General features: G+C 50.2%; 1 protein-coding gene and 1 long non-coding RNA gene across 3 annotated transcripts; one reads left to right on the top strand and one right to left on the bottom strand.

The window, feature by feature from the left end:
- Positions 1–3,553: 3,553 nt before the first annotated feature.
- LOC130433880 (uncharacterized) lies at positions 3,554–6,514 on the bottom strand. The gene is made up of 3 exons (XR_008908622.1): positions 6,290–6,514; positions 4,446–5,269; positions 3,554–4,355 (listed from the first exon to the last, which is right to left on the bottom strand). It is a non-coding gene; the product is annotated as an uncharacterized LOC130433880 (long non-coding RNA).
- On the top strand, positions 6,402–19,568 carry LOC130433879 (uncharacterized). 2 transcript variants are annotated; one of them, XM_056763657.1, is made up of 13 exons: positions 6,402–6,537; positions 7,016–7,150; positions 7,231–7,350; positions 7,425–7,543; positions 7,635–7,803; positions 13,748–13,952; positions 14,428–14,562; positions 14,643–14,762; positions 14,837–14,955; positions 15,047–15,215; positions 15,289–15,407; positions 18,921–19,125; positions 19,551–19,568. In XM_056763657.1, the coding sequence occupies exons 7-12, from the start codon at positions 14,430–14,432 to the stop codon at positions 18,942–18,944; spliced, it is 684 nt and encodes a 227-aa protein (XP_056619635.1). In that variant the 5' UTR covers positions 6,402–6,537; positions 7,016–7,150; positions 7,231–7,350; positions 7,425–7,543; positions 7,635–7,803; positions 13,748–13,952; positions 14,428–14,429; the 3' UTR covers positions 18,945–19,125; positions 19,551–19,568. The 2 variants fall into 2 exon arrangements, with proteins under 2 accessions (XP_056619635.1, XP_056619637.1); XM_056763659.1 differs by lacking the exons at positions 14,428–14,562; positions 14,643–14,762; positions 14,837–14,955; ... (2 more) ...; positions 18,921–19,125; positions 19,551–19,568 and adding an exon at positions 14,375–14,392.
- Positions 19,569–20,633: the final 1,065 nt, after the last annotated feature.

The following is a 20,633-nucleotide window of genomic DNA, read 5'->3' as shown; positions in this document are numbered from 1 at the left end:
TGTTAAGGGTTTAGCCATTTTTAAAATGTAAACAATATCACAGAAGCTTTACAGAAAATGCATGTTTCAATGTTATAATAAATCAGAAGTTAATCAGCCAGAGGGGGCTTAGACTTACTGAGAAACATCTTCTGGCAACAAATAAAGTTAATATCGCTATAGCTCTAAGATAATACAACTCATGTATTTAAAGTCATGTTCTATTAAAAATAACATATTATTATAGGGTAAGTTTGCAGATTTTCAACCAACTTTGTACGGTATATAATATATGTTAATTAACAATATGTGGATGATGCAAAACTCATTATCCAGCAGAGGTTTGTGGACAAATAAATGGGAATATCTCAATATGAGTAACTGTGAAAAGAGTAAACATTGCCTGTTCAAATATATTGCCAATATTGTAACAATACAAAGGTGGGTTGAAAATCTGCAAATTTACGCAGTGATTACAATATATCATATTTGGCAGTTTTGTACGTCTATCTATATCTGCCATCTTCTGAAGTCTTCATGAGTGTTGGTGTCATCGGAAGTCTTCACAAGTGATCCTGGATTCAAACTGAAGCTACTATAATCTCTATAGTTACTTAAGGATGTGCATCCCTCGGAGGGAGAAACAGGAAAGCAAAAGGAGAAGGATTTAGTATAACTGCCGTTTGTATTTGGAGTCTAGGAGTATATTGCTTTCAGTGATGGACTACAAATAGTCCAGAGTTTTGTGACGTTACTTATCTTATTTATCATTCTAATACGCTGATTTGCTGCTCAAGAACAATTCATGCGACACTTAATTATTGACTAATGAGGCTGAACATTCAAGAGTAAAGGCAAAACATTGAAAACTAAAAGTATAGTGTTCAGAAAATATACCAAAATATATTTGCTAAAATGAGAGAGAGAGAGAGAGAGAGAGAGAGCGAGAGCGAGCGAGCGAGAGCGAGAGAGAACGGATACCGGAAAAAAACAAAGAAAGAAAAACTAGTGCGCCAGAAGGACATAAGCACACCAACATCAAAACCTCACCCCAACTGTGAAATATGATGGAGGGGGCATCATGGTTCTGGGCTGCTTTGCTGCCTCAAGCCCTGGACGGATTACTGTCATCGATGGAAAAATGAATTCCAAAGTTTATCAAGACATTTTGAAGGAAAACTTTAGACCATCTGTCCGCCAACTGAAGCTTAACAGAGGATGGACGATGCAACAGGACAACGACCCAAAGCATAGAAGTAAATCAACATCGGAATGGCTTCAACAGAAGAAAATATGCCTTCTGGAGTGGCCCAGTCAGAGACCTGACCTCAACCCGATTGAGATGCTGTGGCATGACCTAAAGAGAGCGATTCACACCAGACATCCCAAGAATATTGCTGAACTGAAACACTTTTGTAAAGAGGAATGGTCCAAAATTTCTCCTGACCGTTGTGCAGGTCTGATCTGCAACTAAAGGAAACGTTTGGTTGAGGTTATTGCTGCCAAAGGAGGGTCAACCAGTTATTAAACCCAAAGGTTCACATACTTTTTCCACCCTGCACTTTGAATGCTTACATGTTGTGTTCAATAAAAACATGAAAACGTATAATGTTTGTGCGGTATTAATTTAAGCAGACTGTGTTTCTCTATTGTTGTGACTTAGATGAAGATCAGAACACATTTTATGACAAATTTATGAAGAAATCCAAGTAAGCCCAAAGGGTCCACATACTTTTTCTTTCAACTGTAAATGCATCCAATAATCAATTGACAACATTTACAAAGCTATCCAAACCTCTCAACTACAAAATAAGGATGATATTACAAACCCAAACTTTAACAAACAAGCGCTAGAGCTATAGAGCTAATGTTAGCCTCTTCTGAAATCGGTTAAAATGCTAACAGAAATGGTTTCATGTCTTCAAGAAAAAAGTCTAAGTAAATTCCATTCCATTCCATTTTCTACCGCTTATCCGAACTACCTCGGGTCACGGGGAGCCTGTGCCTATCTCAGGAGTCATCGGGCATCAAGGCAGGATACACCCTGGATGGAGTGCCAACCCATCGCAGGGCACACACACTCACTCATTAGTCTAAGTAAATAAATAAGTAAATATTCAAAAGATACTCCTCAATTACAATTATTTAAATTGTCAACAACAGTTCTGTGTATTATTTGTGTGATTTGAGTGACTAAATTTACCTGAAAACACTGAAGAAAAACGTCAGAACAAAGCTTGCTGCTTGCCCTGGTTCCATGGTAACACCTTCCGCTGCAGTGTTTGAATGCCACACGAATGCCAAACTAATAAATCTAAATAAATTATCATTAAATTGCAAATTAATAGCCTTTTGATTTAACAAAAAAGCCAGTTTATTCAATCCTTAAGATTACTTTGACTGTAAAAATGAATAAATAAATCATGTCTTGTAAGTTTGCCACTGCTGTACCAATAGCGATCCAGCGGCAGCAAGCCCCTGGTAGTTTACCACCCAAAAAAAGCTGGCAGACAAACAGCATTTTTACATTGGTCGGCATGCAGACATTGTCACGGTGGTTGTCCGTCTGTGTCAAGCCACTTAATCTGTGCCGCCCAGTTAGCCACTGCCGTACCAACAGAGGCCCAGTGGCGGCAAGCCGCTGGTGGGGTGCTACCCAAGAAAAGCTGGCAGACTGACAGCATTTTTTCATTGATCGGCTTGTCGACAGTGTGCCGACAGAGGTCTGACAGTGGTAATCCACTGAATCTTTGCAACCCCAAAACCGCTGGGGGTGGTGTAGAATGGCAAGAACATGGGTGATTTCTTTGGTTAAAGGGGAACTTCACACAAAAAAATTTAATTCTCTCATTTACGCACCTTTGAGTTGTTCCAAATCTGGGTAAAAAAATTTGCCCATCACCACTAACCACCTCATAAAAATGAGGGAGAATTTTAGAGTAACAGCACATAACCTTGCCCAACTAACAGGGTCTGCAGGGACTTTAGATCGTTGCTCAAGCCCCAGCCCCACACATGATTTTGGGACTGCCGTTCAACAGGATCATGGGTCTATAGTTGAGCCCCTTGCATCACTGACTCCAGAGACATTAGAAAGTGTGGGAGAGGGATATAGATATTCTAAAACTGGTGATAACGACTGGTTTGATGAAATCCCCCAAAGCTTGTGGGAATAATGTTACTAGTCTTTAAACAATTGTAATGTTTAGCAGTTTTCTTCTGAAAAATAGAAGATTAGATTACTGTAACTGTATATGTGGAGTTTACAGTAAATGTAAAATGCTGAATGTAAAATGCTTTAGGGCACTTCCAGCGTTTTGGATGTGACATAAAATCACTATAAAAAAGTATTTCACTAAACCCTTGTAGATAGAAACGGACTGAGAGGATAAAATATCAGGCTATGTGTGACCGTATGACTGACGATCATTAACTTACACTGGTAAACCCGTACTCAAACCCCAATTTCTGAGCCTCCCCAATTACAGGCTTTCAACCAAATGAAAAGGACGAGCAGAGACAAGACCACTGACCAAAAATGTATTTATTTAAGTTATTAAAAAAACACCTGGAGCTCAACATCAGTGATAAAATTTAATAAATATGAAGGAATCATCCCACTGGGCTTTGTTTAGACAGTTCCTACTGGGCCGGCCACCCATACACTGGCCACACGCACCCAAAAAGAAAGGAAAAAATATACTTACAAAGATACAATTCACAACAAATAAATTAAAGTTGGTTCCCGTCTTTCACGTTATGTCTTGGCTTGAACACTTCACCACTCCATTCAGAAAACAAAATAAATGCAAATCAAAACACTTCAAACCAACCAAAACTATATAATTAATTTAAACCCACTCAACGCCAATCAGATAAACCAAGGCCAAAAGAGCAACAGAACAAATAAACCACAATTACTAAATTCCGAAATAGAGCGGGATAAATGTAAAGCGAGACAACGAAAGAATACAACCAACCCAAATAAAGAAAGGAACAGACTAAATAAATTGGTAAATAAACAATACCTAATAATAATAATAATACAATAAAGCAGCGTAACAAAACGAAATTTCAATTTCACTCTGTTACACACACATTTAAACCAAATACACAAACAATGAATAGACTCAAATCAAATGAAAATACGCCAGCGACATGAGCGAGCCCCGATGGCACCAGAGTCAACGGCCACGGGTTTAGAGCGTATCCAAGGTGAGCGTTGTATAGGCGTCGTATCCAACGTGTGCGTTGTACAACGTTCAAGGCGATCGCGAGCAGTCCATGCAATCACGAGCGTTCAATGCAACAAGAGAATCCCGCCTCCCAAACAGGAAACGATATTTTAACCACAGCAAAACAGCAGCTAGCAACTTCTGAAAAACAAATAACATTTTCGTTTGCTCCCTCCCCACTCCTCTCAGATTTATAGTCACACAAACCGGGTAAGGGAAACATAATATTACCTTTCACGTGCAAGACACTCACTCACACATGCTCACTAGCAATGTCTGGACAAATCCCGACTAATCTAAAATTACATCAAGCAAGCACATTAAGCAAACTTGTGAATTAAGTTAAATTCCTAACACCCCTATTCTAGATTTATATTTCCCTCCCGTCTATGATCCACCAGTTTAACAGAGCCTACCTTTCTCGAGGAGTGAAGGAGATTCAAGAGCAACACAAACAGGTCACATCGATGCAATGTCATGACGCACTTAACTCACCTGAATCTATATAGGTACGTAATTACCTGACGTACCCACCCACTTAATGTTCCGCTATTTTTAAAGGGGCCACGCAGACTACTCTTAAAAAAAGGCCATCCCACTACATATGCACAAGTTTTCTATAAAAAAATGAAATATACAAGCATTATGTATGTGAAAAAGGACACCGTATTTAGGAGGCAACAAACTTTGTGGGATTTCTGTGAACTTAAATGTACAAACATGAAGCAATAATACCTTAACTTGAAGAGAGACCTCACACGGGTATTTGAACCACCAAATGTTGATTAGCTGCAGTTAGTACAGTAAAAACCTTTAGTAAAAACTTTTTTTTTCATGGTATTGGTTGATATTTGCATGGAATGTATTAGTCAGAGAACTTTCCTCTTCATTTAAACTCACAAAACATTTTAAACAGCGTTAGTTCTTTCGGTTCAAGTATTGCTTAACCTGACATATCCATGGAGCAGTCTTACTGAAGAGGATTCTTTTCCTGGGAGTTTGTAGGTAACAGTGTGGTGTGCACTTTGCGAAGTGGATGTCCATCAGGAGGGTTTCTTTATCAATTAGTTCATATATAAAGAGAAAAACAGAGAAGAAAATAGTCAAGAGAAGAATGTAAGGAAACTGGCCTACCGAGAGAACAATGGGTTATAATTAATATATAAAGAAGTATAATACATTTTACCTAATTAAAGTTTCCTTAACTGGAAGACCCGGGCCTCAAAGGCCTGTAACTGGAAGACCCGGGCCTCAAAGGCCCGTAACTGGAAGACCCGGGCCTCATAGGCCTAAATCTGGATACATTTTTAATTTGTTTTCTATTCATGCTGGAGTGTCATGTTTTGTCATTCAGGTTCTTGAACAAACCTAATAAAGCTTGAATGACTAATTTTGTTTCTGTGAATGTTTGACTAGTGGCAACACAAATACAACTTAGGTTAAAGTAAAACATTTTCACAGAATTGTTGGACGCCCTCAGTATAGTAACAAACAAGTTGCAAACCATATTAAACTAGGTCAGCCCTCAAGACCTTACCATTGGGTCAAATTACTGGCTGACCAGGCGGACAAGAAAATGAACTGAAACCTCATACAAAATAAATGTCAAGATCAACCAACCTGGGAGAACTATCCCTTTAACAGTTTCATGGGAGTAACATTAGTTTGTTTACTGAAAACTAAAACACCTTTTGACCACTTCGAAATTCAGAGATTCAAAACAAATTGCTCAACATGCGTGTGAGCAGCAGCCTCTGTAACTACGCTACAAGGCAGTGCTAGAATTATTGTTGGGCAGGTACAGTCATTTATCATTAAACACCATCTTTTGTGTCGACCTTAAACTACCAAACCAAACGACTCGCAAGTCACAAATTTCATAGGAAATGTTGACTAAAGGACGTTTAAATGATTAACGTTTAGTTTTAACAACGTGGGCATCATGTTACAGACTAGCTAGCGAAGCTAGATTGTAATGTTACTTTTCAAACCTAATACCAACATGCGCATTTTGCATACTTTTGCATTTTTTATGTAATGTAATATTTTTATAGATTGAAAACTCTCAAACATACCTTTCTTTTCTCCGTATAACATCTGTACTCTCTTTTTCCTGAGGTGGATCAAAAGCTGGGAATATAAAGTTTGTCGGAATCGTCGAGGAGGAGTTTGCTCTCTCAACCGTCACTCAATTGGACCCAACTGATAACCCAGCGTTCGGGTGACTCAAAAAACGACCCAACACTGGAAGAATAACCCAACAAAATAACCCACCAGGCGCAACGCAGCTGTTGGGTTAAAAAATAACTCGGCATTTTTAAGTGTATGTATTGCGAAACAACTTTGTTTTAACAAACTGGAAAACCAAACAAAAAATGCACTAAAACCGCATTGTAAATCATTAAAACGAGAATATAAAATAATGTCAATCAATAAAGGCTTCACATTTCCTAGATATTTTCATACCTTGTGTTAACTCACAGCGTAATGAGACACAGGTGAAAGCCATAATCTAAGTGATGATTGATTACACAGTTGACAGATTTGATTGGTCAGCCATGTAAATTACCAAGCGATTGATAACAAAAGGTGAGTACAAATAGCAAATAGTCTCGATGAGATCTTAAACTTTTGCAGTTAAGTTTTTTTTTCCTCACTGTATTGAAGTGTTATAGTGGCACACACAAGTAGAGTAAAATAAAGTATTGCCCTTGCGATGCTGGGGCTTAGGGATCTTTTACTTTTCAGCTTGACTGTGGTGACCGCAAGCTGTTTAAGAATTGGTCATGCTGCTTTTTCAGGAATGGGTTTTTCTCATGGCACCATTGCCCACAGAACACCCAATTTTGGCAAGGTTATTATTGGCAGTGGTGTATCAAATGATTCCGCTGAAAGACAAGCAGAACAGCCTACCGGATACTGGTCCAGTGAACAAGGTATGTTAATTGTAAATGTTGAAATTGCAGCTTTATTCAAATGGACAACTGGTTGACCTGTCTCATTTAAATAAATTAAGCCCAATTCCAATTTGCTGAGGCTAAATTGAAACGCCTGGGTACTTCTGTGCACTGTGGAAATGATGCTATGACCCTGCGTGTTCCTGGCCCAAGAATGCCCCACTTCCTGGTTGATGGAGGTAAGCCTATACAACTTTTTGTTTTCCTTTTCACGTTTTATAAGGTCTGTTATGGTATGATTTCTTTTAAATAGGAGTGGGATCTCCAGTGCCTGTGTCTGAAATTCCAGCCAGCTGTGCTATCTCTGTGAAGAGAGTTCGTCGGGATGTTTCTTTTTCCGTACCTTTCCGTGGCTGTCCTGTCCGACAACAGGTCAGTGTGTGCCTCTGCTGTGCTAAAAATTACTTTGCTGCAGTTGTTTTGTGCAAATGGGTCTTAATTTTTTTCTTTTTTGTTCTCACAGGGTGGAAGTTATATTCTGTCTCTGATTGTAATGGGGGCACCAGTGCAGGCGTCATGCCCGGCGAGTTCTCCTTTTCCTATTGCTTCTGCTCCCCTTCCTACAGTTTCTTGCTTGCCAACTGGAATGGTTTTCTTGCTTGGGTTCAGGGCTGATACTGTCGAGATCAAAGGTAGTTTTTGTCTTAAATTCTTTAGTGAATTTAAACTTGACAGGTTCTTGAGGATTTTTATCCCTCCATTTAGTTGATGGATTATGGCAGCCTCTGCTGTTAGAGTACTCCAAATGTGGGTTCACATTGGATACGATCGAAGGTGCTCTGGTTTTTACAGCACCATTTACAGGGAGGTGTTGGGTATTGAAGGTAAGATTTAACATTCCTGCCAACTACACTGTTTCGTTGCTGCTTTTTTTGTACTTCACAAACAGGTGTCATATTATGATTCTTTTTCAGGATACGGAAAGGCATCTTAATTTGCTATACCTTGACCGTGAAGTGATTCTCTCCTGCCCTTTGACACTGCCAACGGCAGCCCCGACTGTACCTGGGCGGCCCGGACCTCAAAGGCCCGGACCCGGAAGACCCGGAAGACCTGGGCGGCCCGGACCTCAAAGGCCCGGACCCGGAAGACCCGGAAGACCTGGGCGGCCCGGACCTCAAAGGCCCGGACCCGGAAGACCCGGAAGACCTGGGCGGCCCGGACCTCAAAGGCCCGGACCCGGAAGACCCGGAAGACCTGGGCGGCCCGGACCTCAAAGGCCCGGACCCGGAAGACCCGGAAGACCTGGGCGGCCCGGACCTCAAAGGCCCGGACCCGGAAGACCCGGAAGACCTGGGCGGCCCGGACCTCAAAGGCCCGGACCCGGAAGACCCGGAAGACCTGGGCGGCCCGGACCTCAAAGGCCCGGACCCGGAAGACCCGGAAGACCTGGGCGGCCCGGACCTCAAAGGCCCGGACCCGGAAGACCTGGGCGGCCCGGACCTCAAAGGCCCGGACCCGGAAGACCTGGGCGGCCCGGACCTCAAAGGCCCGGACCCGGAAGACCCGGAAGACCTGGGCGGCCCGGACCTCAAAGGCCCGGACCCGGAAGACCCGGAAGACCTGGGCGGCCCGGACCTCAAAGGCCCGGACCCGGAAGACCCGGAAGACCTGGGCGGCCCGGACCTCAAAGGCCCGGACCCGGAAGACCCGGAAGACCTGGGCGGCCCGGACCTCAAAGGCCCGGACCCGGAAGACCCGGAAGACCTGGGCGGCCCGGACCTCAAAGGCCCGGACCCGGAAGACCCGGAAGACCTGGGCGGCCCGGACCTCAAAGGCCCGGACCCGGAAGACCCGGAAGACCTGGGCGGCCCGGACCTCAAAGGCCCGGACCCGGAAGACCCGGAAGACCTGGGCGGCCCGGACCTCAAAGGCCCGGACCCGGAAGACCCGGAAGACCTGGGCGGCCCGGACCTCAAAGGCCCGGACCCGGAAGACCCGGAAGACCTGGGCGGCCCGGACCTCAAAGGCCCGGACCCGGAAGACCCGGAAGACCTGGGCGGCCCGGACCTCAAAGGCCCGGACCCGGAAGACCCGGAAGACCTGGGCGGCCCGGACCTCAAAGGCCCGGACCCGGAAGACCCGGAAGACCTGGGCGGCCCGGACCTCAAAGGCCCGGACCCGGAAGACCCGGAAGACCTGGGCGGCCCGGACCTCAAAGGCCCGGACCCGGAAGACCCGGAAGACCTGGGCGGCCCGGACCTCAAAGGCCCGGACCCGGAAGACCCGGAAGACCTGGGCGGCCCGGACCTCAAAGGCCCGGACCCGGAAGACCCGGAAGACCTGGGCGGCCCGGACCTCAAAGGCCCGGACCCGGAAGACCTGGGCGGCCCGGACCTCAAAGGCCCGGACCCGGAAGACCCGGAAGACCTGGGCGGCCCGGACCTCAAAGGCCCGGACCCGGAAGACCTGGGCGGCCCGGACCTCAAAGGCCCGGACCCGGAAGACCTGGGCGGCCCGGACCTCAAAGGCCCGGACCCGGAAGACCTGGGCGGCCCGGACCTCAAAGGCCCGGACCCGGAAGACCTGGGCGGCCCGGACCTCAAAGGCCCGGACCCGGAAGACCTGGGCGGCCCGGACCTCAAAGGCCCGGACCCGGAAGACCTGGGCGGCCCGGACCTCAAAGGCCCGGACCCGGAAGACCTGGGCGGCCCGGACCTCAAAGGCCCGGACCCGGAAGACCTGGGCGGCCCGGACCTCAAAGGCCCGGACCCGGAAGACCTGGGCGGCCCGGACCTCAAAGGCCCGGACCCGGAAGACCTGGGCGGCCCGGACCTCAAAGGCCCGGACCCGGAAGACCTGGGCGGCCCGGACCTCAAAGGCCCGGACCCGGAAGACCTGGGCGGCCCGGACCTCAAAGGCCCGGACCCGGAAGACCTGGGCGGCCCGGACCTCAAAGGCCCGGACCCGGAAGACCTGGGCGGCCCGGACCTCAAAGGCCCGGACCCGGAAGACCTGGGCGGCCCGGACCTCAAAGGCCCGGACCCGGAAGACCTGGGCGGCCCGGACCTCAAAGGCCCGGACCCGGAAGACCTGGGCGGCCCGGACCTCAAAGGCCCGGACCCGGAAGACCTGGGCGGCCCGGACCTCAAAGGCCCGGACCCGGAAGACCTGGGCGGCCCGGACCTCAAAGGCCCGGACCCGGAAGACCTGGGCGGCCCGGACCTCAAAGGCCCGGACCCGGAAGACCTGGGCGGCCCGGACCTCAAAGGCCCGGACCCGGAAGACCTGGGCGGCCCGGACCTCATAGGCCCGGACCCGGAAGACCTGGGCAACCTGGGCGGCCCGGACCCGGAAGACCTGGCAAACCTGGGTGGCCCGGACCTCATAGGCCCGGACCCGGAAGACCTGGCAAACCTGGGTGGCCCGGACCTCATAGGCCCGGACCCGGAAGACCTGGAAAACCTGGGCGGCCCGGACCTCAAAGGCCCGGACCCGGAAGACCTGGCAAACCTAAGCTGCCCGGACCCGGAAGACCTGGCAAACCTAAGCTGCCCGGACCCGGAAGACCTGGCAAACCTAAGCTGCCCGGACCCGGAAGACCTGGCAAACCTGGGTGGCCCGGACCTCATAGGCCCGGACCCGGAAGACCTGGGCGGCCCGGACCTCATAGGCCCGGACCCGGAAGACCTGGAAAACCTGGGTGGCCCGGACCTCATAGGCCCGCACCCGGAAGACCTGGCAAACCTGGGCGGCCCGGACCTCATAGGCCCGCACCCGGAAGACCTGGCAAACCTGGGCGGCCCGGACCTCATAGGCCCGGACCCGGAAGACCTGGCAAACCTGGGCGGCCCGGACCTCATAGGCCCGGACCCGGAAGACCTGGAAAACCTGGGCGGCCCGGACCTCATAGGCCCGGACCCGGAAGACCTGGAAAACCTGGGCGGCCCGGACCTCATAGGCCCGGACCCGGAAGACCTGGAAAACCTGGGCGGCCCGGACCTCATAGGCCCGGACCCGGAAGACCTGGAAAACCTGGGCGGCCCGGACCTCATAGGCCCGGACCCGGAAAACCTGGTTCTCAAAGGCCCGGACCCGGAAGACCTGGCAAACCTGGGCGGCCCAGACCCGGAAGACCTGGGCGGCCCGGACCTCATAGGCCCGGACCCGGAAAACCTGGGCCTCAAAGGCCCGGACCCGGAATACCTGGCAAACCTGGACCTCAAAGGCCCGGACCCGGAAGACCTGGGCGGCCCGGACCTCATAGGCCCGGACCCGGAAGACCTGGCAAACCTGGGCGGCCCGGACCTCATAGGCCCGCACCCGGAAGACCAGGCAAACCTGGGCGGCCCGGACCTCATAGGCCCGGACCCGGAAGACCTGGAAAACCTGGGCGGCCCGGACCTCATAGGCCCGGACCCGGAAGACCTGGAAAACCTGGGCGGCCCGGTTCTCAAAGGCCCGGACCCGGAAGACCTGGCAAACCTGGGCGGCCCAGACCCGGAAGACCTGGGCGGCCCGGACCTCATAGGCCCGGACCCGGAAAACCTGGGCCTCAAAGGCCCGGACCCGGAATACCCGGAAGACCTGGAAAACCTGGGCGGCCCGGACCTCAAAGGCCCGGACCCGGAAGACCTGGCAAACCTAAGCTGCCCGGACCCGGAAGACCTGGCAAACCTGGGTGGCCCGGACCTCATAGGCCCGTACCCGGAAGACCTGGCAAACCTGGGCGGCCCGGACCTCATAGGCCCGGACCCGGAAGACCTGGCAAACCTGGGCGGCCCGGACCTCATAGGCCCGGACCCGGAAGACCTGGAAAACCTGGGCGGCCTGGACCTCATAGGCCCGGACCCGGAAGACCTGGAAAACCTGGGCGGCCCGGACCTCATAGGCCCGGACCCGGAAAACCTGGTTCTCAAAGGCCCGGACCCGGAAGACCTGGCAAACCTGGGCGGCCCAGACCCGGAAGACCTGGGCGGCCCGGACCTCATAGGCCCGGACCCGGAAAACCTGGGCCTCAAAGGCCCGGACCCGGAATACCTGGCAAACCTGGACCTCAAAGGCCCGGACCCGGAAGACCTGGGCGGCCCGGACCTCATAGGCCCGGACCCGGAAGACCTGGCAAACCTGGGCGGCCCGGACCTCATAGGCCCGCACCCGGAAGACCAGGCAAACCTGGGCGGCCCGGACCTCATAGGCCCGGACCCGGAAGACCTGGAAAACCTGGGCGGCCCGGACCTCATAGGCCCGGACCCGGAAGACCTGGAAAACCTGGGCGGCCCGGTTCTCAAAGGCCCGGACCCGGAAGACCTGGCAAACCTGGGCGGCCCAGACCCGGAAGACCTGGGCGGCCCGGACCTCATAGGCCCGGACCCGGAAAACCTGGGCCTCAAAGGCCCGGACCCGGAATACCTGGCAAACCTGGACCTCAAAGGCCCGGACCTGGGCGGCCCGGACCTCATAGGCCCGGACCCGGAAGACCTGGCAAACCTGGGCGGCCCGGACCTCATAGGCCCGCACCCGGAAGACCAGGCAAACCTGGGCGGCCCGGACCCGGAAGACCTGGAAAACCTGGGCGGCCCGGACCTCATAGGCCCGGACCCGGAAGACCAGGAAAACCTGGGCGGCCCGGACCTCATAGGCCCGGACCCAGAAGACCTGGAAAACCTGGAAAACCTGGGCCTCAAAGGCCCGGACCCGGAAGACCTGGAAAACCTGGGCCTCAAAGGCCCGGACCCGGAAGACCTGGAAAACCTGGGCCTCAAAGGCCCGGACCCGGAAGACCTGGTCCTCATAGTCCTAAATCTGGATAAGTTCTTAAATTTGTTTTCTATTCATGCTGTAGTGTCATGTTTTGTCTTTCAGGTTCTTGAACAAACCTAATAAAGCTTGAATGACAATTTTTTTTTTCTGTGAATGTTTGAGTAGTGGCAACACAAATACAACACTTGGGTTAAAGTAAAACATTCCAACAGGACGCCCTCAGTATAGTAACAAACAAGTTGCAAACCATATTAAACTAGGTCAGCCCTCAAGACCTTACCATTGGGTCAAATTACTGGCTGACCAGGCGGACAAGAAAATGAACTGAAACCTCATACAAAATAAATGTCAAGATCAACACATTAGCCCCAACAACCTGGGAGAACTATCCCTTTAACAGTTTCATGGGAGTAACATTAGTTTGTTTACTGAAAACTAAAACACCTTTTGACCACTTCGAAATTCAGAGATTCAAAACAAATTGCTCAACATGCGTGTTAGCAGCAGCCTCTGTAACTACGCTACAAGGCAGTGCTAGAATTATTGTTGGGCAGGTACAGTCATTTATCATTAAACACCATCTTTTGTGTCGACCTTAAACTACCAAACCAACGACTCGCAAGTCACAAATTTCATAGGAAATGTTGACTAAAGGACGTTTAAATGATTAACGCTTAGGTTTAACAACGTGGGCATCATGTTACAGACTAGCTAGCGAGGCTAGATTGTAACGTTACTTTTCAAACCTAATACCAACATGCGCATTTTGCATACTTTTGCATTTTTTATGTAATGTAATATTTTTATAGATTGAAAACTCTCAAACATACCTTTCTTTTCTCCGTATAACATCTGTACTCTCTTTTTCCTGAGGTGGATCAAAAGCTGGGAATATAAAGTTTGTCGGAATCGTCGAGGAGGAGTTTGCTCTCTCAACCGTCACTCAATTGGACCCAACTGATAACCCAGCGTTCGGGTGACTCAAAAAACGACCCAACACTGGAAGAATAACCCAACAAAATAACCCACCAGGCGCAACGCAGCTGTTGGGTTAAAAAATAACTCGGCATTTTTAAGTGTATGTATTGCGAAACAACTTTGTTTTAACAAACTGGAAACCAAACAAAAATGCACTAAACCGCATTGTAAATCATTAAAACGAGAATATAAAATAATGTCAATCAATAAAGGCTTCACATTTCCTAGATATTTTCATACCTTGTGTTAACTCACAGCGTAATGAGACACAGGTGAAAGCCATAATCTAAGTGATGATTGATTACACAGTTGACAGATTTGATTGGTCAGCCATGTAAATTACCAAGCGATTGATAACAAAAGGTGAGTACAAATAGCAAATAGTCTCGATGAGATTTTAAACTTTTGCAGTTAAGTTTTTTTTTCCTCACTGTATTGAAGTGTTATAGTGGCACACACAAGTAGAGTAAAATAAAGTATTGCCCTTGCGATGCTGGGGCTTAGGGATCTTTTACTTTTCAGCTTGACTGTGGTGACCGCAAGCTGTTTAAGAATTGGTCATGCTGCTTTTTCAGGAATGGGTTTTTCTCATGGCACCATTGCCCACAGAACACCCAATTTTGGCAAGGTTATTATTGGCAGTGGTGTATCAAATGATTCCGCTGAAAGACAAGCAGAACAGCCTACCGGATACTGGTCCAGTGAACAAGGTATGTTAATTGTAAATGTTGAAATTGCAGCTTTATTCAAATGGACAACTGGTTGACCTGTCTCATTTAAATAAATTAAGCCCAATTCCAATTTGCTGAGGCTAAATTGAAACGCCTGGGTACTTCTGTGCACTGTGGAAATGATGCTATGACCCTGCGTGTTCCTGGCCCAAGAATGCCCCACTTCCTGGTTGATGGAGGTAAGCCTATACAACTTTTTGTTTTCCTTTTCACGTTTTATAAGGTCTGTTATGGTATGATTTCTTTTAAATAGGAGTGGGATCTCCAGTGCCTGTGTCTGAAATTCCAGCCAGCTGTGCTATCTCTGTGAAGAGAGTTCGTCGGGATGTTTCTTTTTCCGTACCTTTCCGTGGCTGTCCTGTCCGACAACAGGTCAGTGTGTGCCTCTGCTGTGCTAAAAATTACTTTGCTGCAGTTGTTTTGTGCAAATGGGTCTTAATTTTTTTCTTTTTTGTTCTCACAGGGTGGAAGTTATATTCTGTCTCTGATTGTAATGGGGGCACCAGTGCAGGCGTCATGCCCGGCGAGTTCTCCTTTTCCTATTGCTTCTGCTCCCCTTCCTACAGTTTCTTGCTTGCCAACTGGAATGGTTTTCTTGCTTGGGTTCAGGGCTGATACTGTCGAGATCAAAGGTAGTTTTTGTCTTAAATTCTTTAGTGAATTTAAACTTGACAGGTTCTTGAGGATTTTTATCCCTCCATTTAGTTGATGGATTATGGCAGCCTCTGCTGTTAGAGTACTCCAAATGTGGGTTCACATTGGATACGATTGAAGGTGCTCTGGTTTTTACAGCACCATTTACAGGGAGGTGTTGGGTATTGAAGGTAAGATTTAACATTCCTGCCAACTACACTGTTTCGTTGCTGCTTTTTTTGTACTTCACAAACAGGTGTCATATTATGATTCTTTTTCAGGATACGGAAAGGCATCTTAATTTGCTATACCTTGACCGTGAAGTGATTCTCTCCTGCCCTTTGACACTGCCAACGGCAGCCCCGACTGTACCTGGGCGGCCCGGACCTCAAAGGCCCGGACCCGGAAGTCCCGGAAGACCTGGGCGGCCCGGACCTCAAAGGCCCAGACCCGGAAGACCTGGGCGGCCCGGACCCGGAAGACCCGGAAGACCTGGGCGGCCCGGACCCGGAAGACCCGGAAGACCTGGGCGGCCCGGACCCGGAAGACCCGGAAGACCTGGGCGGCCCGGACCCGGAAGACCCGGAAGACCTGGGCGGCCCGGACCCGGAAGACCCGGAAGACCTGGGCGGCCCGGACCCGGAAGACCCGGAAGACCTGGGCGGCCCGGACCCGGAAGACCCGGAAGACCTGGGCGGCCCGGACCCGGAAGACCCGGAAGACCTGGGCGGCCCGGACCTCAAAGGCCCGGACCCGGAAGACCCGGAAGACCTGGGCGGCCCGGACCTCAAAGGCCCGGACCCGGAAGACCCGGAAGACCTGGGCGGCCCGGACCTCAAAGGCCCGGACCCGGAAGACCCGGAAGACCTGGGCGGCCCGGACCTCAAAGGCCCGGACCCGGAAGACCCGGAAGACCTGGGCGGCCCGGACCTCAAAGGCCCGGACCCGGAAGACCCGGAAGACCTGGGCGGCCCGGACCTCAAAGGCCCGGACCCGGAAGACCCGGAAGACCTGGGCGGCCCGGACCTCAAAGGCCCGGACCCGGAAGACCCGGAAGACCTGGGCGGCCCGGACCTCAAAGGCCCAGACCCGGAAGACCCGGAAAACCTGGGCGGCCCGGACCTCATAGGCCCGGACCCGGAAAACCTGGTTCTCAAAGGCCCGGACCCGGAAGACCTGGCAAACCTGGGCGGCCCAGACCCGGAAGACCTGGGCGGCCCGGACCTCATAGGCCCGGACCCGGAAAACCTGGGCCTCAAAGGCCCGGACCCGGAATACCTGGCAAACCTGGACCTCAAAGGCCCGGACCCGGAAGACCTGGGCGGCCCGGACCTCATAGGCCCGGACCCGGAAGACCTGGCAAACCTGGGCGGCCCGGACCTCATAGGCCCGCACCCGGAAGACCAGGCAAACCTGGGCGGCCCGGACCTCATAGGCCCGGACCCGGAAGACCTGGAAAACCTGGGCGGCCCGGACCTCATAGGCCCGGACCCGGAAGACCTGGAAAACCTGGGCGGCCCGGTTCTCAAAGGCCCGGACCCGGAAGACCTGGCAAACCTGGGCGGCCCAGACCCGGAAGACCTGGGCGGCCCGGACCTCATAGGCCCGGACCCGGAAAACCTGGGCCTCAAAGGCCCGGACCCGGAATACCCGGAAGACCTGGAAAACCTGGGCGGCCCGGACCTCAAAGGCCCGGACCCGGAAGACCTGGCAAACCTAAGCTGCCCGGACCCGGAAGACCTGGCAAACCTGGGTGGCCCGGACCTCATAGGCCCGTACCCGGAAGACCTGGCAAACCTGGGCGGCCCGGACCTCATAGGCCCGGACCCGGAAGACCTGGCAAACCTGGGCGGCCCGGACCTCATAGGCCCGGACCCGGAAGACCTGGAAAACCTGGGCGGCCTGGACCTCATAGGCCCGGACCCGGAAGACCTGGAAAACCTGGGCGGCCCGGACCTCATAGGCCCGGACCCGGAAAACCTGGTTCTCAAAGGCCCGGACCCGGAAGACCTGGCAAACCTGGGCGGCCCAGACCCGGAAGACCTGGGCGGCCCGGACCTCATAGGCCCGGACCCGGAAAACCTGGGCCTCAAAGGCCCGGACCCGGAATACCTGGCAAACCTGGACCTCAAAGGCCCGGACCCGGAAGACCTGGGCGGCCCGGACCTCATAGGCCCGGACCCGGAAGACCTGGCAAACCTGGGCGGCCCGGACCTCATAGGCCCGCACCCGGAAGACCAGGCAAACCTGGGCGGCCCGGACCTCATAGGCCCGGACCCGGAAGACCTGGAAAACCTGGGCGGCCCGGACCTCATAGGCCCGGACCCGGAAGACCTGGAAAACCTGGGCGGCCCGGTTCTCAAAGGCCCGGACCCGGAAGACCTGGCAAACCTGGGCGGCCCAGACCCGGAAGACCTGGGCGGCCCGGACCTCATAGGCCCGGACCCGGAAAACCTGGGCCTCAAAGGCCCGGACCCGGAATACCTGGCAAACCTGGAACTCAAAGGCCCGGACCCGGAAGACCTGGGCGGCCCGGACCTCATAGGCCCGGACCCGGAAGACCTGGCAAACCTGGGCGGCCCGGACCTCATAGGCCCGCACCCGGAAGACCAGGCAAACCTGGGCGGCCCGGACCCGGAAGACCTGGAAAACCTGGGCGGCCCGGACCTCATAGGCCCGGACCCGGAAGACCAGGAAAACCTGGGCGGCCCGGACCTCATAGGCCCGGACCCAGAAGACCTGGAAAACCTGGAAAACCTGGGCCTCAAAGGCCCGGACCCGGAAGACCTGGAAAACCTGGGCCTCAAAGGCCCGGACCCGGAAGACCTGGAAAACCTGGGCCTCAAAGGCCCGGACCCGGAAGACCTGGTCCTCATAGTCCTAAATCTGGATAAGTTCTTAAATTTGTTTTCTATTCATGCTGTAGTGTCATGTTTTGTCTTTCAGGTTCTTGAACAAACCTAATAAAGCTTGAATGACAATTTTTTTTTTCTGTGAATGTTTGAGTAGTGGCAACACAAATACAACACTTGGGTTAAAGTAAAACATTCCAACAGGACGCCCTCAGTATAGTAACAAACAAGTTGCAAACCATATTAAACTAGGTCAGCCCTCAAGACCTTACCATTGGGTCAAATTACTGGCTGACCAGGCGGACAAGAAAATGAACTGAAACCTCATACAAAATAAATGTCAAGATCAACCAACCTGGGAGAACTATCCCTTTAACAGTTTCATGGGAGTAACATTAGTTTGTTTACTGAAAACTAAAACACCTTTTGACCACTTCGAAATTCAGAGATTCAAAACAAATTGCTCAACATGCGTGTTAGCAGCAGCCTCTGTAACTACGCTACAAGGCAGTGCTAGAATTATTGTTGGGGAGGTACAGTCATTTATCATTAAACACCATCTTTTGTGTCGACCTTAAACTACCAAACCAACGACTCGCAAGTAACAAATTTCATAGGAAATGTTGACTAAAGGACGTTTAAATGATTAACGCTTAGGTTTAACAACGTGGGCATCATGTTACAGACTAGCTAGCGAGGCTAGATTGTAACGTTACTTTTCAAACCTAATACCAACATGCGCATTTTGCATACTTTTGCATTTTTTATGTAATGTAATATTTTTATAGATTGAAAACTCTCAAACATACCTTTCTTTTCTCCGTATAACATCTGTACTCTCTTTTTCCTGAGGTGGATCAAAAGCTGGGAATATAAAGTTTGTCGGAATCGTCGAGGAGGAGTTTGCTCTCTCAACCGTCACTCAATTGGACCCAACTGATAACCCAGCGTTCGGGTGACTCAAAAAACGACCCAACACTGGAAGAATAACCCAACAAAATAACCCACCAGGCGCAACGCAGCTGTTGGGTTAAAAAATAACTCGGCATTTTTAAGTGTATGTATTGCGAAACAACTTTGTTTTAACAAACTGGAAAACCAAACAAAAAATGCACTAAAACCGCATTGTAAATCATTAAAACGAGAATATAAAATAATGTCAATCAATAAAGGCTTCACATTTCCTAGATATTTTCATACCTTGTGTTAACTCACAGCGTAATGAGACACAGGTGAAAGCCATAATCTAAGTGATGATTGATTACACAGTTGACAGATTTGATTGGTCAGCCATGTAAATTACCAAGCGATTGATAACAAAAGGTGAGTACAAATAGCAAATAGTCTCGATGAGATTTTAAACTTTTGCAGTTAAGTTTTTTTTTCCTCACTGTATTGAAGTGTTATAGTGGCACACACAAGTAGAGTAAAATAAAGTATTGCCCTTGCGATGCTGGGGCTTAGGGATCTTTTACTTTTCAGCTTGACTGTGGTGACCGCAAGCTGTTTAAGAATTGGTCATGCTGCTTTTTCAGGAATGGGTTTTTCGCATGGCACCATTGCCCACAGAACACCCAATATTGGCAAGGTTATTATTGGCAGTGGTGTATCAAATGATTCCGCTGAAAGACAAGCAGAACAGCCTACCGGATACTGGTCCAGTGAACAAGGTATGTTAATTGTAAATGTTGAAATTGCAGCTTTATTCAAATGGACAACTGGTTGACCTGTCTCATTTAAATAAATTAAGCCCAATTCCAATTTGCTGAGGCTAAATTGAAACGCCTGGGTACTTCTGTGCACTGTGGAAATGATGCTATGACCCTGCGTGTTCCTGGCCCAAGAATGCCCCACTTCCTGGTTGATGGAGGTAAGCCTATACAACTTTTTGTTTTCCTTTTCACGTTTTATAAGGTCTGTTATGGTATGATTTCTTTTAAATAGGAGTGGGATCTCCAGTGCCTGTGTCTGAAATTCCAGCCAGCTGTGCTATCTCTGTGAAGAGAGTTCGTCGGGATGTTTCTTTTTCCGTACCTTTCCGTGGCTGTCCTGTCCGACAACAGGTCAGTGTGTGCCTCTGCTGTGCTAAAAATTACTTTGCTGCAGTTGTTTTGTGCAAATGGGTCTTAATTTTTTTCTTTTTTGTTCTCACAGGGTGGAAGTTATATTCTGTCTCTGATTGTAATGGGGGCACCAGTGCAGGCGTCATGCCCGGCGAGTTCTCCTTTTCCTATTGCTTCTGCTCCCCTTCCTACAGTTTCTTGCTTGCCAACTGGAATGGTTTTCTTGCTTGGGTTCAGGGCTGATACTGTCGAGATCAAAGGTAGTTTTTGTCTTAAATTCTTTAGTGAATTTAAACTTGACAGGTTCTTGAGGATTTTTATCCCTCCATTTAGTTGATGGATTATGGCAGCCTCTGCTGTTAGAGTACTCCAAATGTGGGTTCACATTGGATACGATTGAAGGTGCTCTGGTTTTTACAGCACCATTTACAGGGAGGTGTTGGGTATTGAAGGTAAGATTTAACATTCCTGCCAACTACACTGTTTCGTTGCTGCTTTTTTT

This window comes from Triplophysa dalaica, chromosome 13, assembly GCF_015846415.1.
Source record: "Triplophysa dalaica isolate WHDGS20190420 chromosome 13, ASM1584641v1, whole genome shotgun sequence".
Lineage (NCBI taxonomy): Eukaryota > Metazoa > Chordata > Actinopteri > Cypriniformes > Nemacheilidae > Triplophysa > Triplophysa dalaica.
Note: the sequence above shows the minus strand (reverse complement) of the source record. Positions and strands in the feature narration are given on the sequence as shown.